The 18,305-nt window shown below is 48.5% G+C and overlaps 1 protein-coding gene across 7 annotated transcripts in view; it reads left to right on the top strand.

Annotated features, from left to right (window-relative positions):
• Nucleotides 1–18,305, top strand: part of AMPD3 (adenosine monophosphate deaminase 3) — a 104,874-nt gene that overhangs the window by 51,478 nt on the left and 35,091 nt on the right. For 5 of the 7 annotated variants that reach the window (XM_085012074.1, XM_013994571.3, XM_013994570.3 and 2 more), the window contains exon 2: nucleotides 12,515–12,740. In XM_085012074.1, the coding sequence (XP_084868200.1) occupies nucleotides 12,515–12,740 (226 nt within the window). Of the gene's footprint in view, nucleotides 1–5,457; nucleotides 5,988–6,520; nucleotides 6,922–12,514; nucleotides 12,741–18,305 lie in introns of those variants that run through there. The other 2 variants (XM_013994568.3, XM_013994566.3) reach the window with 2 other exon arrangements.

Raw genomic sequence — 18,305 nt, 5'->3', positions numbered from 1 at the left:
TAGGGTGATGGGGTCACTGGAGGCCTTCATCTTTACCTCTCTGGCTCTTTGCCACCAAGGGAGGTAGGTGTATTGCCTCTGGCAGTCTGTTCTCTGCCCTTGAACTTCCTGGTAGCTGCTTTGCCAGTGGAGCAGCTTTGCCAGTGGAGCTGCTAAATGGCTCCAGTTGGCTGGCAGAGGCCTCCGGGGTGAGTTTTGAGAAGCCCTGGAGTAAGAGAGGCTTGATAACTAGAGTGTCATTTTCCCTGTTAGGTCCTTGTATGTGGCTGGAAGCTTGGTGATGACAAATTAGCAAAGGAGCTGGGTGAAGAAAGCTGGAAGCACTAGGAGGAGTTTCAGTGTAGTCCTGGGCCCTTGTTGGTTATCCCTCTGGATGTGGTGACCAACATTTGGCCATCTTTAAGGGGGCAATTGGCTGCAGCTGGAACCCTCAGAGGAACAATTCCACCCCTGGCTGTGAAGCATCAATGCTGAGTGGCAGTCAAGCTGCAGAGCCAGGTAGAAGAGCCCCTCTCAGTGCTCACCTTCCAGAGTGTTGACTGCAGGTTTGGGGTAGTTAGCCTGATTGGGCTGCAATGCTGGCAGCAAATCTGAGGGGTTGGCTTGCTCTGAAGATGCTGGTACAGGGCTGCCCTGAGAATCATGGGACTTGCATGGGTGGGTTGCTGGGAGACTCTTGGACCTCTGAGTCACCACCACCACCTCCTCCTGAGATCCTCAATAAGGAGTGAGGGGCTCTGTTTACCTTGTCTTCACACTAGGTGAATCACTCTTCAGGTAGCTTTGAAATCAACCCCAGGTCTTGAAAATATCATGGACAGATAAAATGTAGCCTTAGGGTTAAGCAGGGAGAATATCTTTTCTCCCTGAAAGATACTCATTGGCCTTTGCAGGTTCTTCCCCCAAATATATATATATATATATATATAATGTATATAAAAATATATTTTTTAATTCTCAGTTATGATTTATTTTTTCCGCTGTGCGGCATGGGGACCAAGTTACACATACAGGTATACATACTTTTTCCTTCCATTGTTGTGTTGCAATGTAAATATCTAGACATAGTTCTCAATGCTACACAGCAGGATCTCATTGTAAATCCATTCCAAGAGCAATAGTTTGCATCTGTTAATCCCAAGCTCCCGATCCCTCCCACTCCCTTCCCTGCGCCCCCCCCCCCCAATCCTGGGCAGCCACAAGTCTATTCTCCAAGTCCATGATTTTCTTTTCTGTGGAAAGGTTCATTTGTGCTGTATATTAGATTCCAGTTGTAAGTGATATCATATGGTATTTGTCTTTCTCTTTCTGACTTATTTCACTCAGTATGAGAGTCTCTAGTTCCATCCATGTTGCTGCAAATGGCATTATGTCGTTCTTTTTTATGGCTGAATAGTATTCTTCCCCCCAAGTACTAATCTTTTATTTCATTTGTGTGCTGGCCGCACGTCTAGGACAGAAGACCATGGCTTTGGGCTTGGATCTAGGAGGGGGTTAGGGCCTGAGAGGATGGACTCATGGCTGGAGTGCTGGCCATGCAAAGTCAGCATCGAGGCTCTTTTTCCTCATCTGGGGTTCACATTTGAACATGGTTTCCTTCTTGCCCCCAAATAGGAGTTGAAAGAGTTCTTGGAACATAATAGTGCTCAATAAATAATGCTGAATGGAAGGATTTGGTGTCTTGAATGAGATGTCATGTTCATTTTCCCAGATGGACTTTCTCGTACCTGGTATCAGGATGACAATGATGTTAAGACATAATACTTATAAAGCACATATTTATTAGTGCTTAGAATTAGTGCTATTCTAAACACTAATTATAATATGCATACTATAATAAGCACGCATGCTAATTTAAATTGTCATGGCAACCAGTGAAGTCAATACTGTTACCATCCCCATTTTATAGGGAGTAAAACTGAGCCAGAGAAATTAATGACTTGCCCAAGGCCATTCAACTTAGTGGTGGGACAGGATTCAAACCTGGGTAGTCTGGCTTGAGTCCATATTCTTAACCACACACTGTACTGGCGCTTGACATTGATGTAGGTAGATTCATCCCTTAGCTCATCCACTCATGCATTATGTTATGCATTCATTCATTTAAGAAATATTTCTTGGAGTTCCTATTGTGGCTTAGCAGTGAAGAACCCGACTAGTATCCGTGAGGTTGCGGGTTCGATCCCTGGCTTCGCTCAGTGGGTTAGGGATCCGGCATTGCCATGAGCTGTGCTGTAGGTTGCACACGAGACTCGGATCTGGCGTTGCTGTGGCTGTAGTGTAGTCTGTCAGCTATAGCTCTGATTTGACCCCTAGCCTGGGAACTTACATATGCTGCAGGTGTGGCCCCCCCCCCCAAAAGACAAAAATAAAACAAAAGCCACAGAAAACCCCAAATATTTCCTGGTGCCCAGTATATTCTGGGCATGGGGATACAATAGTGAATGAGATGGGCAAAGTGTGTCATGGGAGTGGTATTTAATAGGCAAAGCCTCTGTGCCCAGCCCCTCTGAGTCATGCACTCCTCAGAAATGAGAAACAAAGTGGACCCCTATAGGAAAGCCCACAGGATCCTTTTGGGGAGGGAAGAGTGGTATCTTTTTAGATGAGATGTAATTTGATTCCAGCCTTTCCTGTTTGTTGGGGTTTTGTGAGGGAGTCTTAAGTGATCAAAGTGGATGAAGTCTGGTTTTCTGGGCAGGAGATGCAGGCCTGGGCCTGGTTATCATAGATTGTCTGTTTTTAAGTCTATTTTAAAAAATTGAGATATAGTTGATGTGCAGTATTACATAAGTTACAGGTGTACAACATAATGATTCCCAATTTTTAAAGGTTATACTCCATTTATAGTTATAAAATATTGGCTATATTCCCTGTGTTGTACAATACGTCCTTGTAGCTTTTTTATATTATACATAATAGTTTGTACCTCTTAATCTCCTACTCATATCTTGTCCCTCCTCCTTCCTGTTCTCCCCTGGTAACCACCAATCTGCCTTCTCTATCTGTGGGTGTTTTTCCCTTTTGTTATATTCATTAGTTTGTTGCGTTTTTAAGATTCCACATGTAAGTGATATTGTACAGAATTTGTCTTTCCTGTCTTATTCCACTTTGTATACTACCCTCCAAGTCCACCCAGGTTGTTGTAACTGTCAAAATTTCATTTTATTTTTTATTTTTGTCCTTCTAGGGTGCACCTGCAGCATATGGAGATTCCCAGGCTAGGGGTCCAATAGGAGCTGTTACCACTGGCCTACACCATAGCCACAGCAACGCAGGATCCCAGCCACGTCTGTGACCTACACCACAGCTCACGGCCACGCCGGATCCTTAACCCACTGGGTGAGGCCAGGGATCGAACCTGCGTCCTCATGGATACTAGTTGAGTTCGTTAACCACTGAGCCATGAGGGAACTCCTCATTCTTTTTTGACTGAGTAGTCTTCCATTGTGTGTATATGGAGTGTACATACACACCGGATAGCTTCTTCATTCATTCCTCTGTTGGTAGACACTTAAATTGCTTCTGTAGCTTGGCAATTATAAATAATGCTGTTATGAACATTGAGGTGCATGTATCTTTCCGAATTAGTGTTTTCGTTTCTTTCCGATATATACCCAGGAGTGTTGGGTCATATGGTAGTTCTACTTTTAGCTTTTTGAGAAACTGCCGTACCATTTTCCACACTGGCTGCACCAATTTACATTCCCACCAACAGTGCACGAGGGTTCCTTTTTCTCCACATCATCACCAACATTTGTTATTTGTGGTTTTTTTGATGACAGCCATTCTGACAAGTGTGAGGTGATATCTCATTGTGGTTTTAATTTGGATTTCTCTGATAATGATGTTGAGTGTCTTTTCATGTGCCTGTTGGCCATTTGTATGTCTTCTTTGGACAAATATCTATTCAGGTCTATTCAGACTTTTTTTGGGGGGGGAGGGGGGTCTTTTTAGGGCCGCACCTATAGCATATGGAAGTTCCTAGGCTAGGGGTCGAATCAGAGCTGTAGCCGCTGGCCTACACCACAGCCACGGCAGGGTGAGGTCTGAGCTGTGTCTGTGACCTACACCTCAGCTCAGGGCAAGGCTGGATCCTTAACCCACTGATCAAGGCCAGGGATCAAACCTGTGTCCTTGTGGATGCTGGTCAGATTCATTTCCGCTGAGCCACGATGGGAACCCCGCCACACCCATTTTAAAATTGAGTTGTTTGTTTTTGATGTTGAGTTGTATGAGCTGTTTATATATTTAGGATATTAGCCCCTTATTGGTCATATCATTAGCAACTATTTTCTTCCATTCAGTGGAATCATAGATTGTCTTAATGCTTCTCCAAAAGGGAAATAAGGCTTTGTGTCTGAGATGAGTATTCCTCAGTCCAAGAAGACATTTAAGCCATATGTAGGCGCCAAGTGGAGCTGTTAGGTCCTGAGCAAAGTTTGCCCTCCCAGGTCAGAGCTATAGTTGCCTTCTAAGTGGCTACTGTCCTGGAGGGTCTCACAACTCTCCAGGGGGACCCTTGGCCACTGTCCCAACCTGTGTCATCTTAGTGGGGCTGCTGTCCATCTCTGTCTGGAGTGGATCTCACACCCAGAGCTGGGCCCCAGGAGGGCAGCTTTCTCCAAGCTGGAAAATGAAGTCTCAAAGTGGAAGGCATTTTCCAAAGCCTATGCCACAGGATATTAATAGGTCTTTTTTCCTATGGCGGCAGTGGTGGGAGGGTCACATCAATGTGTTGGGTTAAACAAAGTCAGGCAGCTTTCCTGACTGGAGGACTTCTCGGATGTCTAGAACCTGCTAATAGGATTGTGTGTGAAGCCTCATAAAGGACTCTGGCATGCAGTGTTGTCCAAGACTTCTGACGTTTCAGGTTCTACAGCCCACACTTTGGAAATACTTGTTTAGATCAAGGCTTTCCATGGTCTGTTTAAAGGTTCAGAATAAGATTCCCTGATGCGTGGGAGTTCCCTTCATGGCTCAGCAGTGAACCCCACTAGGATCCATGAGGATGCGGGTTCAATCGCCGGCCTTGCTCAGTAGGTCGGAGATCCAGCGTTGCTGTGGCTATGGTGTAGGCTGGCAGCTATAGCTTTGATTGGACCCCTAGCCTGGGAACTTCCATGTGCCATGGGTGCAGCTCTAAAAATCAGAAAAAAAAAAAAAAAAAAAAAAAGACTCCCTGATATGCTGGGTCCAAGTTGGTTCTTGGATGGGCTAGCATGCTCACACTGCAGCCTCATCATAGCTCCTCCACTTCCCCCCCCACCCCCTGCTAGCAGAGGGAATAAGTTGCCTCTCTTCCCTTTGGCAGCATTGTACTAAGCACTCAGATTTTTTTTTCCTTCTGTTTTAAGGCCGTTTAATTATTTAATGAATACACATTACCCTCCCTCTAGGTTGCCTGTAGTCTGCTGGTCACACTGTTTATGAAACAGTTGTGAGGACAGGTGGGTTGTAATCTCTGGGTAGCTAAAGCCCAGGAGCGGCTGGAGGATCGTGTGTCAACCCTGTAATCCTGCTCTGTGGGCACAGGAATTATTATGTGGGCTCAGGAAGGCACAACCTCACGATTGGATGTGAGGAGGTGACTCAGGCCCAAGTCAGGGCTGGAGCTGGCCTCCTGGTAAACAACTGGCCCCATCCTTTCTGGGCGCTTCTCCCCCGGATTTCAACAGCACCACAGAAATAGCCCTGTTGCTCAGGGTTATTTCCCAGACCCACGCCGCTGGTCTAAGTCCCCGGGAGGCCGTGCGTCTGCTGTGAACTTCCCCACAAAGGACCGTCCTTCTCCTAAAGGACAGATGAAGAGTGGAGCTTTGTGCCCCGTGATGCTGTCGTGATCACCCTGACTGTGCTGTGGGTTCCTTGAGGCAGGGAGAGCGGCAGCTGCTGGTGGCAGGGGTGGCCGCGTCCAGCCAGCTTTCAGGGAGCTTCTCCGTCCGAGCTGGAGGCCCACGTGGGAGCCTTGGGAGCCGGGACTGGCAGTAAGGAGGGGAGGCTGGGGTGGGTAGGCGGGTCAGGTGGGAGGCACCCCTTTTCCTGGGGGTGGGTGGGCGAGTGGGCACGCGTGCTCTGGCAGAACTGGTCCGGCTGCCCTGTCACTTGTGATGTGCAGCTCCTTTCAGGAAAGAAAGGAAGGAATGGGGCAGGGCATGCCAGCTTCTCATCCTCATTTGCCCCTGTGCTGAGCCCTCCCTGCCGCTGAGGTTCTGTCCCTTCCAGTTCAGAGTCCCTCCTTCTTTTAGACGTGGGGGGAGGGGCTCGTGTTGGCTACTGGCCCAGAGGTGCCCAGCCAGCCCTGGGGTGCCCTCAGGAGGATTGCTTTGGGGGCTCTCTGAGGAGACCCGGGCAGGCTGTGTGTGTATAGACGAATCCCCCTGGTGAGAAGAGCCCAGTCGCTGGGCTGAGCCTGAAGTGCCCTTCAACATAGAAGCAGCACGGGAGATGGTATCGCAGTTACTACTCAGCTTTCAGGAGGGGTCTGGATGATCGAGGGAGGCCGTGGCTTATCGTCTGTGGTTGGTCAGGAAGGCTGAATGCACTGTGGCATCGGGCAGCAGCAGCTTCAGTTTCCTGCTCCGAAGAGGGCTGTGAATGGGGCCAGGACGCTGCCTTCTGGACACAGCAGCTGTGATAACTGGCATTACCTGGGCCCTTTTGCACTGTTGGACATTTTCCACTTCCATTTCACATTCACGGAAGAATTTCCAGCCCAGACTCTTCCTGCTCTTGCTCAGGGCTGCTCACAGATATGCAAAATAGAGACCTCCCACCTCTGCAGCAGCTGCAGACAGGACCCAGCTAGCTGCACTTAGACTGACTCAGCGCAGCTCCCTGGCAGCACGCACACCTGGCATGAGTGCGTTGCCTGGGTGGCGTCCTCAGGATCAGCCATGGAGACACCAGCGCCAGGCTCAGGTCTGTGTTGTGGGTTCTGATCGTGGGAGTCTGGTGAGGACAAGCATGGCTTCATTTGTGTAAGGAGGGAATTTAAGAGGCCCCCTGTGTTCCCTTTCTGGAGGGGCCGTGATGCCATAAGAAAGTTCCTATTTGTTGAAATTGGTGGCATTTTTACAGCTCTCTAACTTGGGGACACTTTTCCTCCAAGCTCACTGGAGGGTATTGGATATAACAACAACATAAGCTGTATTCCCAGCCAGTGCCAGCAGGGTCACAGTGAAGCCTCCCAAGCGTGCTGGCTTCAGTGACAAGTGGTTGAAAGCCAGGCCTGAACAGGCAGCTGGAGCTGAAGCTCTGCTTGGCTTGTATATGGTGGGCTTTTCTCCACCTGCCTGGCCTGGCAGGGGTCTCTGGGTCTGAGAAGAGAGGTGAGCTCTGGAGGGAGGGTTAGTAACAGGTGGGAGCTGTCTGCCTTGGATGTCCAGAAGCTGGCAAATGTCTAGAAGGCTCCTAAGGCCCAGCTGGGTTCCTTGGTCAATCCTAAGGCAAGGAATGGCATCTTTCCCAATGATTTCAGATTCTGGGAGTCGTTTTGCAGGAGATTCTTGTGGGTTCTGAAATAAAGGGGTCTATCAGGATGGTACTCTGATCCTCAAGTCTCTGATGTGCTCTGTGACTCTGGGGTGAAGGAGCCGTGAATAACTGACCATAGACCTACTGCATAGTGACCGGTATGGACTTCTTTCTCATGGGTCCCAGTTTGGAAAAGAATGATTTAAGCACTTTGAGCTAAAGAAAAAGGAAGATCTTCCGTAGAAAGATGCGTCCTGAAAAATGTGTGTGGTTGACTTGAGCAAGCTAAAAACACTGCATGAAAAAACATGGCAGGATCTGGCCTTAAAGCCCTCAGACACAAAGGACCCCCTAAATGCCCATTTCTGAGGGGGTCTGAGGGATGTGGCTGGGTCAGGCTTGTGTGTGTTTGTCCGGGGTAGGAAGGTGGTGGTGGGCAGCTTCCATTCAGGACAAGAGCTAATGCAGAAATGGCCTTTGCATTCTCTTTGGACTGGCCCCTCTCTCTCTGGTGTGGGTTAGATGGGAGAGGATGCTTACTGCCAAAATCTAGAAGGTAGAGGTTTGATTCGTTTTCCTTTTTTTCTCTTTTTATAACTTCAGTCTAATTCATTTTCTTCCTACCATCTTTGTTTTTTGTCTTTTTTTTTTTTTTTTGTCTTTTTGTCTTTTTTGCCTTTTCTAGGGCTGCTCCCATGTATATGGGGGTTCCCAGGCTAGGGGTCGCATCGGAGCTGTAGCTGCTGGCCTATGCCAGAGCCACAGCAATGCCAGTTCTGAGCCACATCTTTGACCTACACCACAGCTCACGGCAATGCTGGATCCTTAACCTACTGAGCAAGGCCAGGGATTGAACCCGCAGCCTCATGGTTCCTAGTCAGATTCGATAACCACTGAGCCATAGACAGGATCTCCTTGTCTTTTTTTTTTTTTTTTTTTTAAGGGTCGCACCAGTGGCATATAGGGGTTCCCAGGCTCGGGGTCCAATTGGACCTGTAGCCGTTGGCCTCCACCACAGCCACAGCAACTAGGGATCCAAGCCGAGTCTGCGACCGACACCACAGCTCATGGCAATGCTAGATCCTTAACTCACTGACTGAGACCGGGGGTCGAACCTGTGTCCTCATGGATGCTATTCAGATTCGTTTCCCCTGAGCCATGACAGGAACGCCCTCATCTTTTGTTTTTTTGTGCAAATGACATTATGATAGCATTAATGATCAGATGTTGCCTCTTACACACGCAGTCCTGCCATCTGGTCATTTGAGTGTGTGTCTCCTGCAGCCCTCACCCATAAGGGGGTGCAAATGCGTATCAAATGCGTATCATTGTAATCAAATCTTGGGTACAGTTTCACGTATTAGTTTTTTTTCACTTTTATTTCACAGTATATTTTTTATGTGATTGCACTGTCCTCGTAAGTATAATTTTGGTTGCTTAAATTTTTTTTTTTTTCAAGTGAATATGTTCTCATTTGGACATTTTACTGCTATTTATATAAACAGTGCAGGGAAACACCTTTGCACTTTTCCTTCCTTCAGATTCTTTTCTGAGAAGCATTTTCTAGCAGTGGGTTTACTCTGTGAGGTGCCTGAATGTTAAGGCATGTGCTGCTCCTTGCCTGGGGCCTGTTGGGAGTCTACTTCGGAGATGCAATGTGAGATTTTGAGGTTGTACTTGACCATGGCCTTAGAGCTGGTGGGGGGTGGTGGGGTGGGTCCAGCTTTGTTTTTTCCTTACGGCTCCTCTTGGGTCTTGTTCTTTGTCTTTCTCTCCATGTCTTTCCCCTGTCCCCTTCTTCTCTGGCCTCTGCTCTGATGGTTTCCAGCTTCCCTTTCTCTCTGTTATCAGGATGTGGAAATCTCCACAGTCAGCTCTTCCTCTTTGCAAGACAGGCCTTTGCTGTCTTGGTCTCCGCTACCACTGACCAGCACTGTTGCGTGCAGGGCTGTCTCTCTCCTCCCAGCTCCCTCCCACTCAAGCCCCTGAGGGTGGGGCGGGGGTGGGGAGGAGAGGAAATTGGTTTCACAGTCTAGGGCCCCACAGGGGTACTTTGCCTGCCTGCTTCCCTCCTTCCTGGCTGTGTCATGGGCTGCAGAGAAGACCAGAGCAGCAAGTCTCCCCAGGCACCAGAAACCTCTCTGGTACCTAGAATTATGGTGGTTAGAACCGAGAGGGCCTTGGAGACCCCTTAGTCCAATCGCTTTGTCTCAAAGGCAAGAATATTGAGGTGCAGAGAATGGCTGTCCCAAGGTTGCCCAGGGAGTCCTGCCTCCCCTGTAATTGTTTCCTCTTCCTGCCAGATGGCAGCTGGGCACTGTCTCACCTTCATCCTCCTCTATCAGGCTAACCAAAACTGCTTTTCTCTTTATTTAAAAAATTTTTTGTCTTTTCGTCCTTTTAGGGCCGCATCTGCGGCATATGGAGGTTCCCAGGCTAGGGGTCCAATCGGAGCTGTAGCTGCCGGTTGACACCACAGCCACAGCAACGCCAGATCTGGGCCACGTCTGCAACCCACACCACAGCTCACGGCAACGCTGGATCCTTAACCCACTGAGAGAGGCCAGGGATCAAACCCGCAACCTCATGGTTCCTAGTCAGATTCGTTAACCACTGACTGAGCCACGATGGGAACTCCCACTTTTCTCTTTAAACCCTGCTGAAAGAAACCATGGTAATGGACTGTCAGGAAACTCCTCTTCCAGAGCCATTTCTGGGGAAGACGGCTTGTGGAAAGGATGCTGTGATCATTCCATAAGTGTGATGCTGGGGACAATGAGGAGACCTGCCCTGATTCTCAAATGGGCAAAGAGAAGCAGCACAATATAGTGATTCAGAGGACAGATGTGGGAACCAGGTGCCTGCATTGACCCTGTGCAAGTTATCTTTGTGCCTTCATTTTCTTACCTGTAAAATGGGAATAGTGGGGTTAACTGAGTTAATATTGTTGACTGAAAAAAAATGCACAACCTGATGGAGTTCCCATCGTGGCTCAGCAGTTAATGAATCCGACTAGTATCCATGAGGACACAGGGTTGATCCCTGGCCTCGCTCAGTGGGTTAAGGATCCAACGTTGCTGTGAGCTGTGGTGTAGGTCACAGACACAGCTTGGATCCTGAGTCACTTTGGCTGTGGCATAGGCTGACAGCTGCAGCTCTGACTCTACCCCTAGCCTGGGAACCTCCACATGCCGTGGGTGAAGCCCTAAAAAAAAGGACAAAAGACAAAAAAAAAAAAAAAAAAAGAAAAAAAAAGAAAAGCACAACCTGAAAGTTGGGACTTAAGTTTTATTTGGGACAAAATTAGGACTTACGCCTGGGAGACAGCATCTCAGGTAGCCTTAAAAAACTGCTCTGAGGAGGCCAGGGGGTTAGCTAGGATATATAGGAGGTTTTGCAACAAAAGGCACCTAGCAGGAACAAAAGAGGCCTGGGCTCCCGGAAATCATTCCTTTGATATGCACCTCGCTATCAAGGCCGGAATCCTGAGTTTCACAGCCTGTAAGACTCACCCGTTCTCAGGCTCTCGCCCTTGGAGGTGACCCTTGGAGGTGACCGCATTCACAGAGGACCATGACGTTCTTTGTTTTATCCTTAACTACTGCCCGGGCTGTAATAGATCTGAAATACTGCCCCAAGGCGGAAAAGGGGGAATCTCAGGATATGATAAAGGTGAGGGGGAGGTGTGTGCAGCCAGGCACATATATTACCAAAGTTTGCCACTGGTCTCACAAAGGTTACTACTAGTCACAAGGAGCAGACATCACCATGAAGGATGAGAGTGTTTTTCTAGATAGGAGAAAATGCAAAAATTGGGCACATAAAATCTTCACCTAAGAATATCTATCTGAAGACCCGTTCTTCCAGTTTCCCCAGAGCACAGAGTGCTCCATGCCTGATTTTCACCCTGAGCTCCGAGCAGGAGGTGCTGTGGGTCCACAGCTGCAGCGGCTCATGATTTAATCCATGTAGAGGCTGCTGGCAAGTGCCAGACTTCAGTTCACAGTAAAAAGGGGTTGGAAGAGAGTACTTACTATGTGCTATGTAAGTGTTGAAAGAAAGACAGAAAAGAAAGGAACCAACCAGTTGATTGAGGGCCGCTCCTGATAGTGAGGAACCAGGGTACAGAGGAGGCTAAGGGCAAGCTTCTTAGAGGGAGTGAGTTTTCAGCTGGGCTCTGAGTGGTGAAAAGTCCTGTCCCCAAGCCTTTATTTTATTTGCTGCCTTGATAGAAGTTCCAGAGGGTTTGGGAGGTGGTGGCACTGATGTCTTTTCTGCAAAAGGCCTTTTTTTTTGATCTTTTGCCATTTTAGGGCCACATTTGCGGCATATGGAGGTTCCCAGGCAGGGGTCCAATCGGAGCTGTAGCTGCTGGTCTATGCCAGAGCCACAGCAACTCGAGATCCAAGCTGCAGCTGCGACCTACACCACAGTTCAGGGCAACACTGGATCCTTAACCCACTGAGCGAGGCCAGGGATTGAACCCGCAACCTCATGGTTCCTAGGTGGATTCGTTTCCACTGTGCCATGCCGGGAACTCCAAAAGGCCTCGTTTTATGTGGTGAGGGATGCAGCTGTGGAGTCCCCAGGGCTCTGCTGTCATTTTGTCGGACCTTATGCCAATCATTAAACCCTTTGGGCTTTGGTCTCCCCCCTGTGCAGTGGGGGAGCAGCCCCAGCGTGGCTTCCTCACAGTCTGCAGGAAGGGGCTCTGGATGTTGTTCCCCCGGCTCCATCACCGGAGCCAGGGGGTGGGGGTCGGCAGGGCTACCCCTGTGCTGAGGACCTCTGGCTTGGCAAAAACGGAAGCCCACTTGGGTGGTTGACTCTTTCACTTCTGGACGTTGGGTTTCTCATGAAACCTAACTGGGCCCACACCCTTCATATGTGGTTACTTCTGGAGCTAGTTTGAAAAATTTGCATGCTGGGTTTGGTTTGGGGTCTTTCCAAGTAGATTGCTGCCTTTATTTTGGTACTTTTTCCTACCGTGCTCTGGCGACTACATCACAAGGGCTCACGCTGCTTCTTTCTCTGCTAGCCGAGATGCCTCGCCAGTTCCCCAAGCTGAACATCTCCGAGGTGGACGAGCAAGTCCGGCTCCTGGCTGAGAAGGTGTTCGCCAAAGTGCTCCGAGAAGAGGACAGCAAAGATGCCCTGTCCCTCTTCACCGTCCCTGAGGACTGCCCCATCGGGCAGAAGGAGGCCAAGGAGAGGGAGCTGCAGAAGGAGCTGGCGGAGCAGAAGTCCGTGGAGACTGCGAAAAGGTTTGTTCCCCTGACTTGTGTGTGACTGTGCAGACCCAGGCAGGCTGTAGGTGCCTGTTCTGTGCTGAGGCGCCTTGTGTGAATTTGACTGTCCTGGGTGCTGAGTTGATTTCTTTCTTTCTTTATCTTTTTTTTTTTTTTTTTTTTGTCTTTTTGCCTTTTCTAGGGCCGCTCCTGTGGCATATGGAGGTTCCCAGGCTAGGGGTCTAATTGGAGCTGTAAGCACTGGCCAGAGCCATGGCAACGCGGGATCCAAGCCGCGTCTGCAAACTACACCACAGCTCACGGCAGTGCCGGATCCTTAACCCACTGAGCAAGGCCAGGGATCGAACCCGCAACCTCATGGTTCCTAGTTGGATTCGTTAACCACTGCGCCACGATGGGAACTCCTGAGTTGATTTCTTAACCAGGGCTACTTAACTCACCACTTATTCACTGAAGCCGGTTTTATTGCCTTTGGTTGAGAATATCAGAACCCACTTTCTCGATTACTGCTTTTTTGTTTTGTTTTGTTTTGTCTTTTTAGGACCGCACCCTCGGCATATGGAGGTTCCCAGGCTAGGGGTCAAATTGGAGCTGCAGCTGCCGCTCTATGCCACAGCAAAGCAGGATCTGATCCGCATCTTCGACCTATACCACAACTCATGACACTGCCGTATCCTTAACCCTCTGAGCGAGGCCAGGGATTGAACCTGCATCCTTATGGATCCTAGTTGGGTTCGTTACTGATGAGCCACAACGGGAACTCCTCTACGGCTGTTTTAATAACAAATCATGTGCACAAACACACGAGTGCCATTTCCATTTTCTTTCTGGAAATGTGAGGCTTTCTTGGGAAACACCAATTTTGCTTCTTTCCTTCACTTGACGCATACTTTGCATGATTAATTACCTCAGCTCGCCATTTGCCAGGTGCTGTGCTGGGCACAGGGGACGCATTCATGAACACGATAGATAAGTCCTTGTCCTGTAAAGATTATCGTTGGTCTAGATGATAATTAAGCGACTGGATAAATTAATTAAAAAAATGACAAGCTATGATAAGTGCTGTATCAGTCAGGGTCTACCCAGAAAAACAGAATCTACTTGAGTGTTGGAAATGGGATTTTAATGCAAGTTGGAAATGGGATTTTAATGCAAGGAGTTGATTACAGAGGTGGTAGAGAACCGCGGGAGGCAAGCAAAGGGGGAGAGAGGCAGCCCAGAGACACCGTAGGAAGCTGCTACCACCCCAGGCTGGAGAGACAGTAGAGAGAAGTGGTGTTGCTGGAGCCCAGGGTGGAGAAGCTGGAACTGCAGTGGCTTTTCCAATGGAAACTGGAGCCTAGAGGGAGAGGCAATAGCTGCAGAGATGGATCCCAAGGGAGAGATGGAGGCAGGAGATAGTAGCTAAATCTTTCTGGCATGTTCCAGTTGTCCTCAGTAGTTGCCATTGGCCAAACCTAGCCAGGAGCCAGCCGACACATGAAGAGTCCTTTTCCTTTTTCTTTTTAAACGGTGCATTTTTATTTTTTAGTTTTTGTCTTTTTAGGGCCTCACCTGCAGCATATGGAGGTTCCCGGGCTAGGGGTCCAATCAGAGCTGGAGCTGCCAGCCTACACCACAGCCACAGCAACGCCAGATCCGAGCTGTGTCTGTGGCCTCCACCACAGCTCATGGCAATGCTGGATCCTTAACCCACTGAGCAAGGCCAGGGATCGACCCTGTGTCCTCATGGATGCTTGTCGGGTTCGCTAATCGCCAAGTCATGACGGGAACTCCTGGAAGCCTTCTTACATAAGTCCAAACAGCGCTCTATGCTTTCCAGAAATTCCTCTGCAAGCTACACTCCAGAAACGCTATTCTTCCCCTACTTATTAAGTTGTGGTGGTCTTGGTTTGCATCTACCAGCCCGCTTCAACTGGAAGCCCTTTAAGGACTGTATCTGGCTCCCACTCTATGCCCAGGATACAGCCCAGCACTTAGCCTGTGTTGGTGAGCAGTGGACATGTGGCAGAGGAAAGATGTCCTGTATCTCCACTGCTGCCACTGATGCTACCTCAGCATGGCTACAGCTCCCTGGACCCCGCTGTATTCTGCCACTCACTAGTATGTTGTGTGACCTTGAGTCCATTAGGAACCCTCTCTGTGCACCAGTTTCTTCATCTGTAAAGCAGTGATGGTAAGAAGCTTCTTTCCATCCCCACTAGGGTGTGGTATTGAATGAGGGAATTGTAAAAGGCTCAGGGCAGTGCTTGGAGCACCGTAAGCCCCATGGAAATGTTAATTATTTGTCCAACTTCCTGTGGCAGAGATGGGCAGCAGTGGCAGCTACTGCTTACTGTGGGCTAAGCACTGGGCTGTGCAGTCGACTTTCATTCTTTAATACCCACATTAAGCTTCTCAAGTAGATAGTCTTGTCTTGATTTTGCAGATTAGGAAACTAAGGCTCAGGGAGTTCCTGTTGTGGCTCAGCGGTAATGAACCTGACTAGTATCCATGAGGACAAAGGTTTGATCCCTGGTCTCCTCACTCAGTGGGCTAAGGACCCAGCATTGCTATGAGCTGTGGTATAGGTTGCAGATGCTGCTCAGATCCTGTGTTGCTGTGACTGTGGTGTAGGCTGGCAGATTTGACCCCTAGTCTGGGAACTTCCATTTGCTGTGAGTGCAGCCCTGAAAAAAGCAAAAAAAAAAAAAAGGAAACTAAGGCTCACAAGTTAAATTGCACAAGGATACATAGCCAGTAAGTGACAGGGCAGAGACTAAAACCCACATCTTTTGAATGTAGTACCCCACACTTTACTCACGAGGCTGTCTACCTCCAGTCAGAGCCAGGGTCTTTGGTTCCATGTGGAAACACTGGAGTGACAGTAGGTGCAGCTCTGCAGGGTATAAATTTCAGGCATCTGAATGAACCGAAGGGAAAAGCTGGACAACAGCTCCCTGCTAACCAGCAGTGGCTTTTCTGCCAAATGACAACCTGGCCTCTAGACTACCTGTCAGACGTCCCAGTGTCCTCTGGAGCTGTGCACCCCCAATTTTTTCTTTCAGGCTCACTGCTCAGTAGAGGCGCTGCTATGCAAATATTCAGATGTGAACTGTTTGAGGGAGGAGCCCTCTCCACAGCTTCCTCTTTATCTCTGGCTGCTCCCTGACATTCTGGAATGTAATTGGTAATATGCAGCCCTCTTGCAAGGAACCCCAGGCTTAGAGCCAGAAGCAGGTCTCCAGATACCCAGAGTCTGTGGGTTTGTGTTTCAAACTGTGACATGAGATGGGCCTTCCTGTTTGGCAAAAGCTCTCTCTCGCCCTGGCTCCTCTGATAAGCCTGAATGTTCCTGGTGTTTAGAGAAGGCTTTTCTTTACAAACATTTTCTTTTTCTCTTATTTAAAAAGAAAAGGAGTTCCTGTTGTGGCTCAGTGGGTTAAGGACTCAACATAGTCTCCATAAGGATGCAGGTTTGATCCCTGGCCTCACTCAGTGGGTTAAGGATCTGGCAATGCTGCAAGCCATGGTGTAGGCCTCAGCTGCAGCTCTGATTTGACCCCTAGCCCAAGAACTTCCATATGGCACAAGTGAGGTCATAAAAAGGAAAAAAAATGATAAGAGCTAAAGGGATTTCCGTTGTGGTGCAGCAGAAATGAATCTGACTAGTAACCATGAGGTTGAGGGTTTGAAACCTGGCCTTGCTCAGTGGGTTAAGGATCCGGTGTTGCCATGAGCTGTGGTGTAGGTTGCAGTTTAGGCTCAGATCCAGCATTGCTGTGGCTGTGGTGTAGGCCAGCAGCTGTAACTCTGATTAGACCCTTAGCCTGGGAACCTCCATATGCCCTGGGTGCGGCTCTAAAAAGCAAAGCAAAAAAAAGCTAAGAGCTAAAGTCTAATATAAAGGCACTAGCTAAAACTTGAAAGTAAAAGCAGCTTTTTACGAAAAGAATGAAAAGCTTGGGTTGTGTGTAAGGAAGATGAGCACCTAAAACATGGAGGCTTGGAAGTTCCCTTTTTGGCTCAGCAGTAATGAGCCCGACTAGTATCCATGAGAATGTGGGTTTGATCCCTGGGCTCGCTCAGTGGGTTAAAGGATCCGGCGTTGCTGTGAGCTATGGTGTAGGCAGGCAGCTACAGCTTTGACTTGATACCTAGCCAGGGAACTTCCCTATGCTGCAAGTGTGACCCTTAAAAGCATAAACAAAACAAAACAAACAAACAAAAAAAACCCATGGAGGCTGCCATTAGGATTCTAGCAGCTGCAGGAGCTGAGCTGGGTCGGATAGAACCCTTCAAGGACTAGGGGCCAACTCTAGGGAGCCAGCACCCCAGGCTGCTCAGAGAGGTGCTTGTTTTGCAGGCCAGATTGGGAGGTCAGCAAAAGATGACATTTGCCAGGTCTCCGTTGAGACTCCTGTGAGTCAGGGTGAATGGGAGGGGTAGACTGTGCATGGAATCAAAGTTAGAAGGCGAAGACAGGAAAACCCCGCTGGTACCCAGCAGCCATCTGCTGTTCACTTGAAATCTCACCATGGGTACCTGGCCAGAATTCATCCACACTGTGAATGGACATTGTTGGCATGCAGAATGTCTGATGGGCAACCAGAATGCACAGGAGGGCTCCTCTGACTCTCCCTGTTTCCTCTTCTCCTTTTTAGGCAACTTTATTAAGACAAACTCCACATAACATACAATCCAGCCACTTAAAGTATACGATTTTGTGGTTTAGCGTGTTTGCGGTTGGTGCAACCGTCATCACAATTAATTTTAGCACATTTTTATCACCCCCCAAAAGAAACCCTGTACCCTTTTGCTGTGACCCCCCCATATTCTCACCTCATCGTCTATTCTTTCTTTTTTTTAAATATAATGACTTTTATTTTTTCCCACTATAGCTGGTTTACAGTGTTCTGTCAATTTTCTACTGTACAGCATGGTGACCCAGTTACACATACATGTACACATTCCTTTTTCTCACATTATCATGTTCCATCACAAGTGACTAGACATAGTTCCTGGTGCCACACAGCAGGATCTCATTGCTTATCCATTCCAACATCATCTATTCTTTCTCGCTGCCTTGTGGCATATGGAGTTGAATCAGTGCTGCAGCTGCTGGCCTACGCCTCAGCTCACGACAAAGCCAGATTCTTAACCCACTGAGCGAGGCCAAGGATCGAACCTATGTCCTCATGGATGCTAGTCACATTCGTTTCTGCTGAGCCATGACCGGAACTCCTATTCTTTCTTTACACAGAGTCCTAATAAGCTTGGTTATTTTGTTTCTAATCCTGTGACAGATTGAAGGAAGCCAATTAGAAATGGCGAGAGGGACTTTTATAGGCAGAGTCACGTATGTGCGGCATGGTGGCTGTGAGCTCAGACTGACTGGTTTAAATGACAGCCCATCTCTTACTATTGAGTGGCCTCGGGCAAGGATCTTAAGTTCTGGAGCAGCCTGTTTCCTGATCTGCAGAATGAGGATAATAGAAGGGCCTTCCTTGTGAGAATGAAAGGAGCTAATGAAGATGATTGCTTTGCACTGTGCTTAGGCATCATCAGTGTTCCTGCTTTTGTTGTTATTATGTGACAGTC

This window comes from Sus scrofa, chromosome 2 (genome assembly GCF_054392235.1).
Source record: "Sus scrofa isolate SSC_HxYL_T2T_F1_AM1 chromosome 2, Sscrofa_HxYL_maternal_Yorkshire_Landrace_v2.0, whole genome shotgun sequence".
In the NCBI taxonomy this organism is placed as follows: Eukaryota; Metazoa; Chordata; class Mammalia; order Artiodactyla; family Suidae; genus Sus; species Sus scrofa.
The sequence above is the reverse complement of the archived record's forward strand: the minus strand, read 5'-3'. Positions and strand labels throughout refer to the sequence as shown.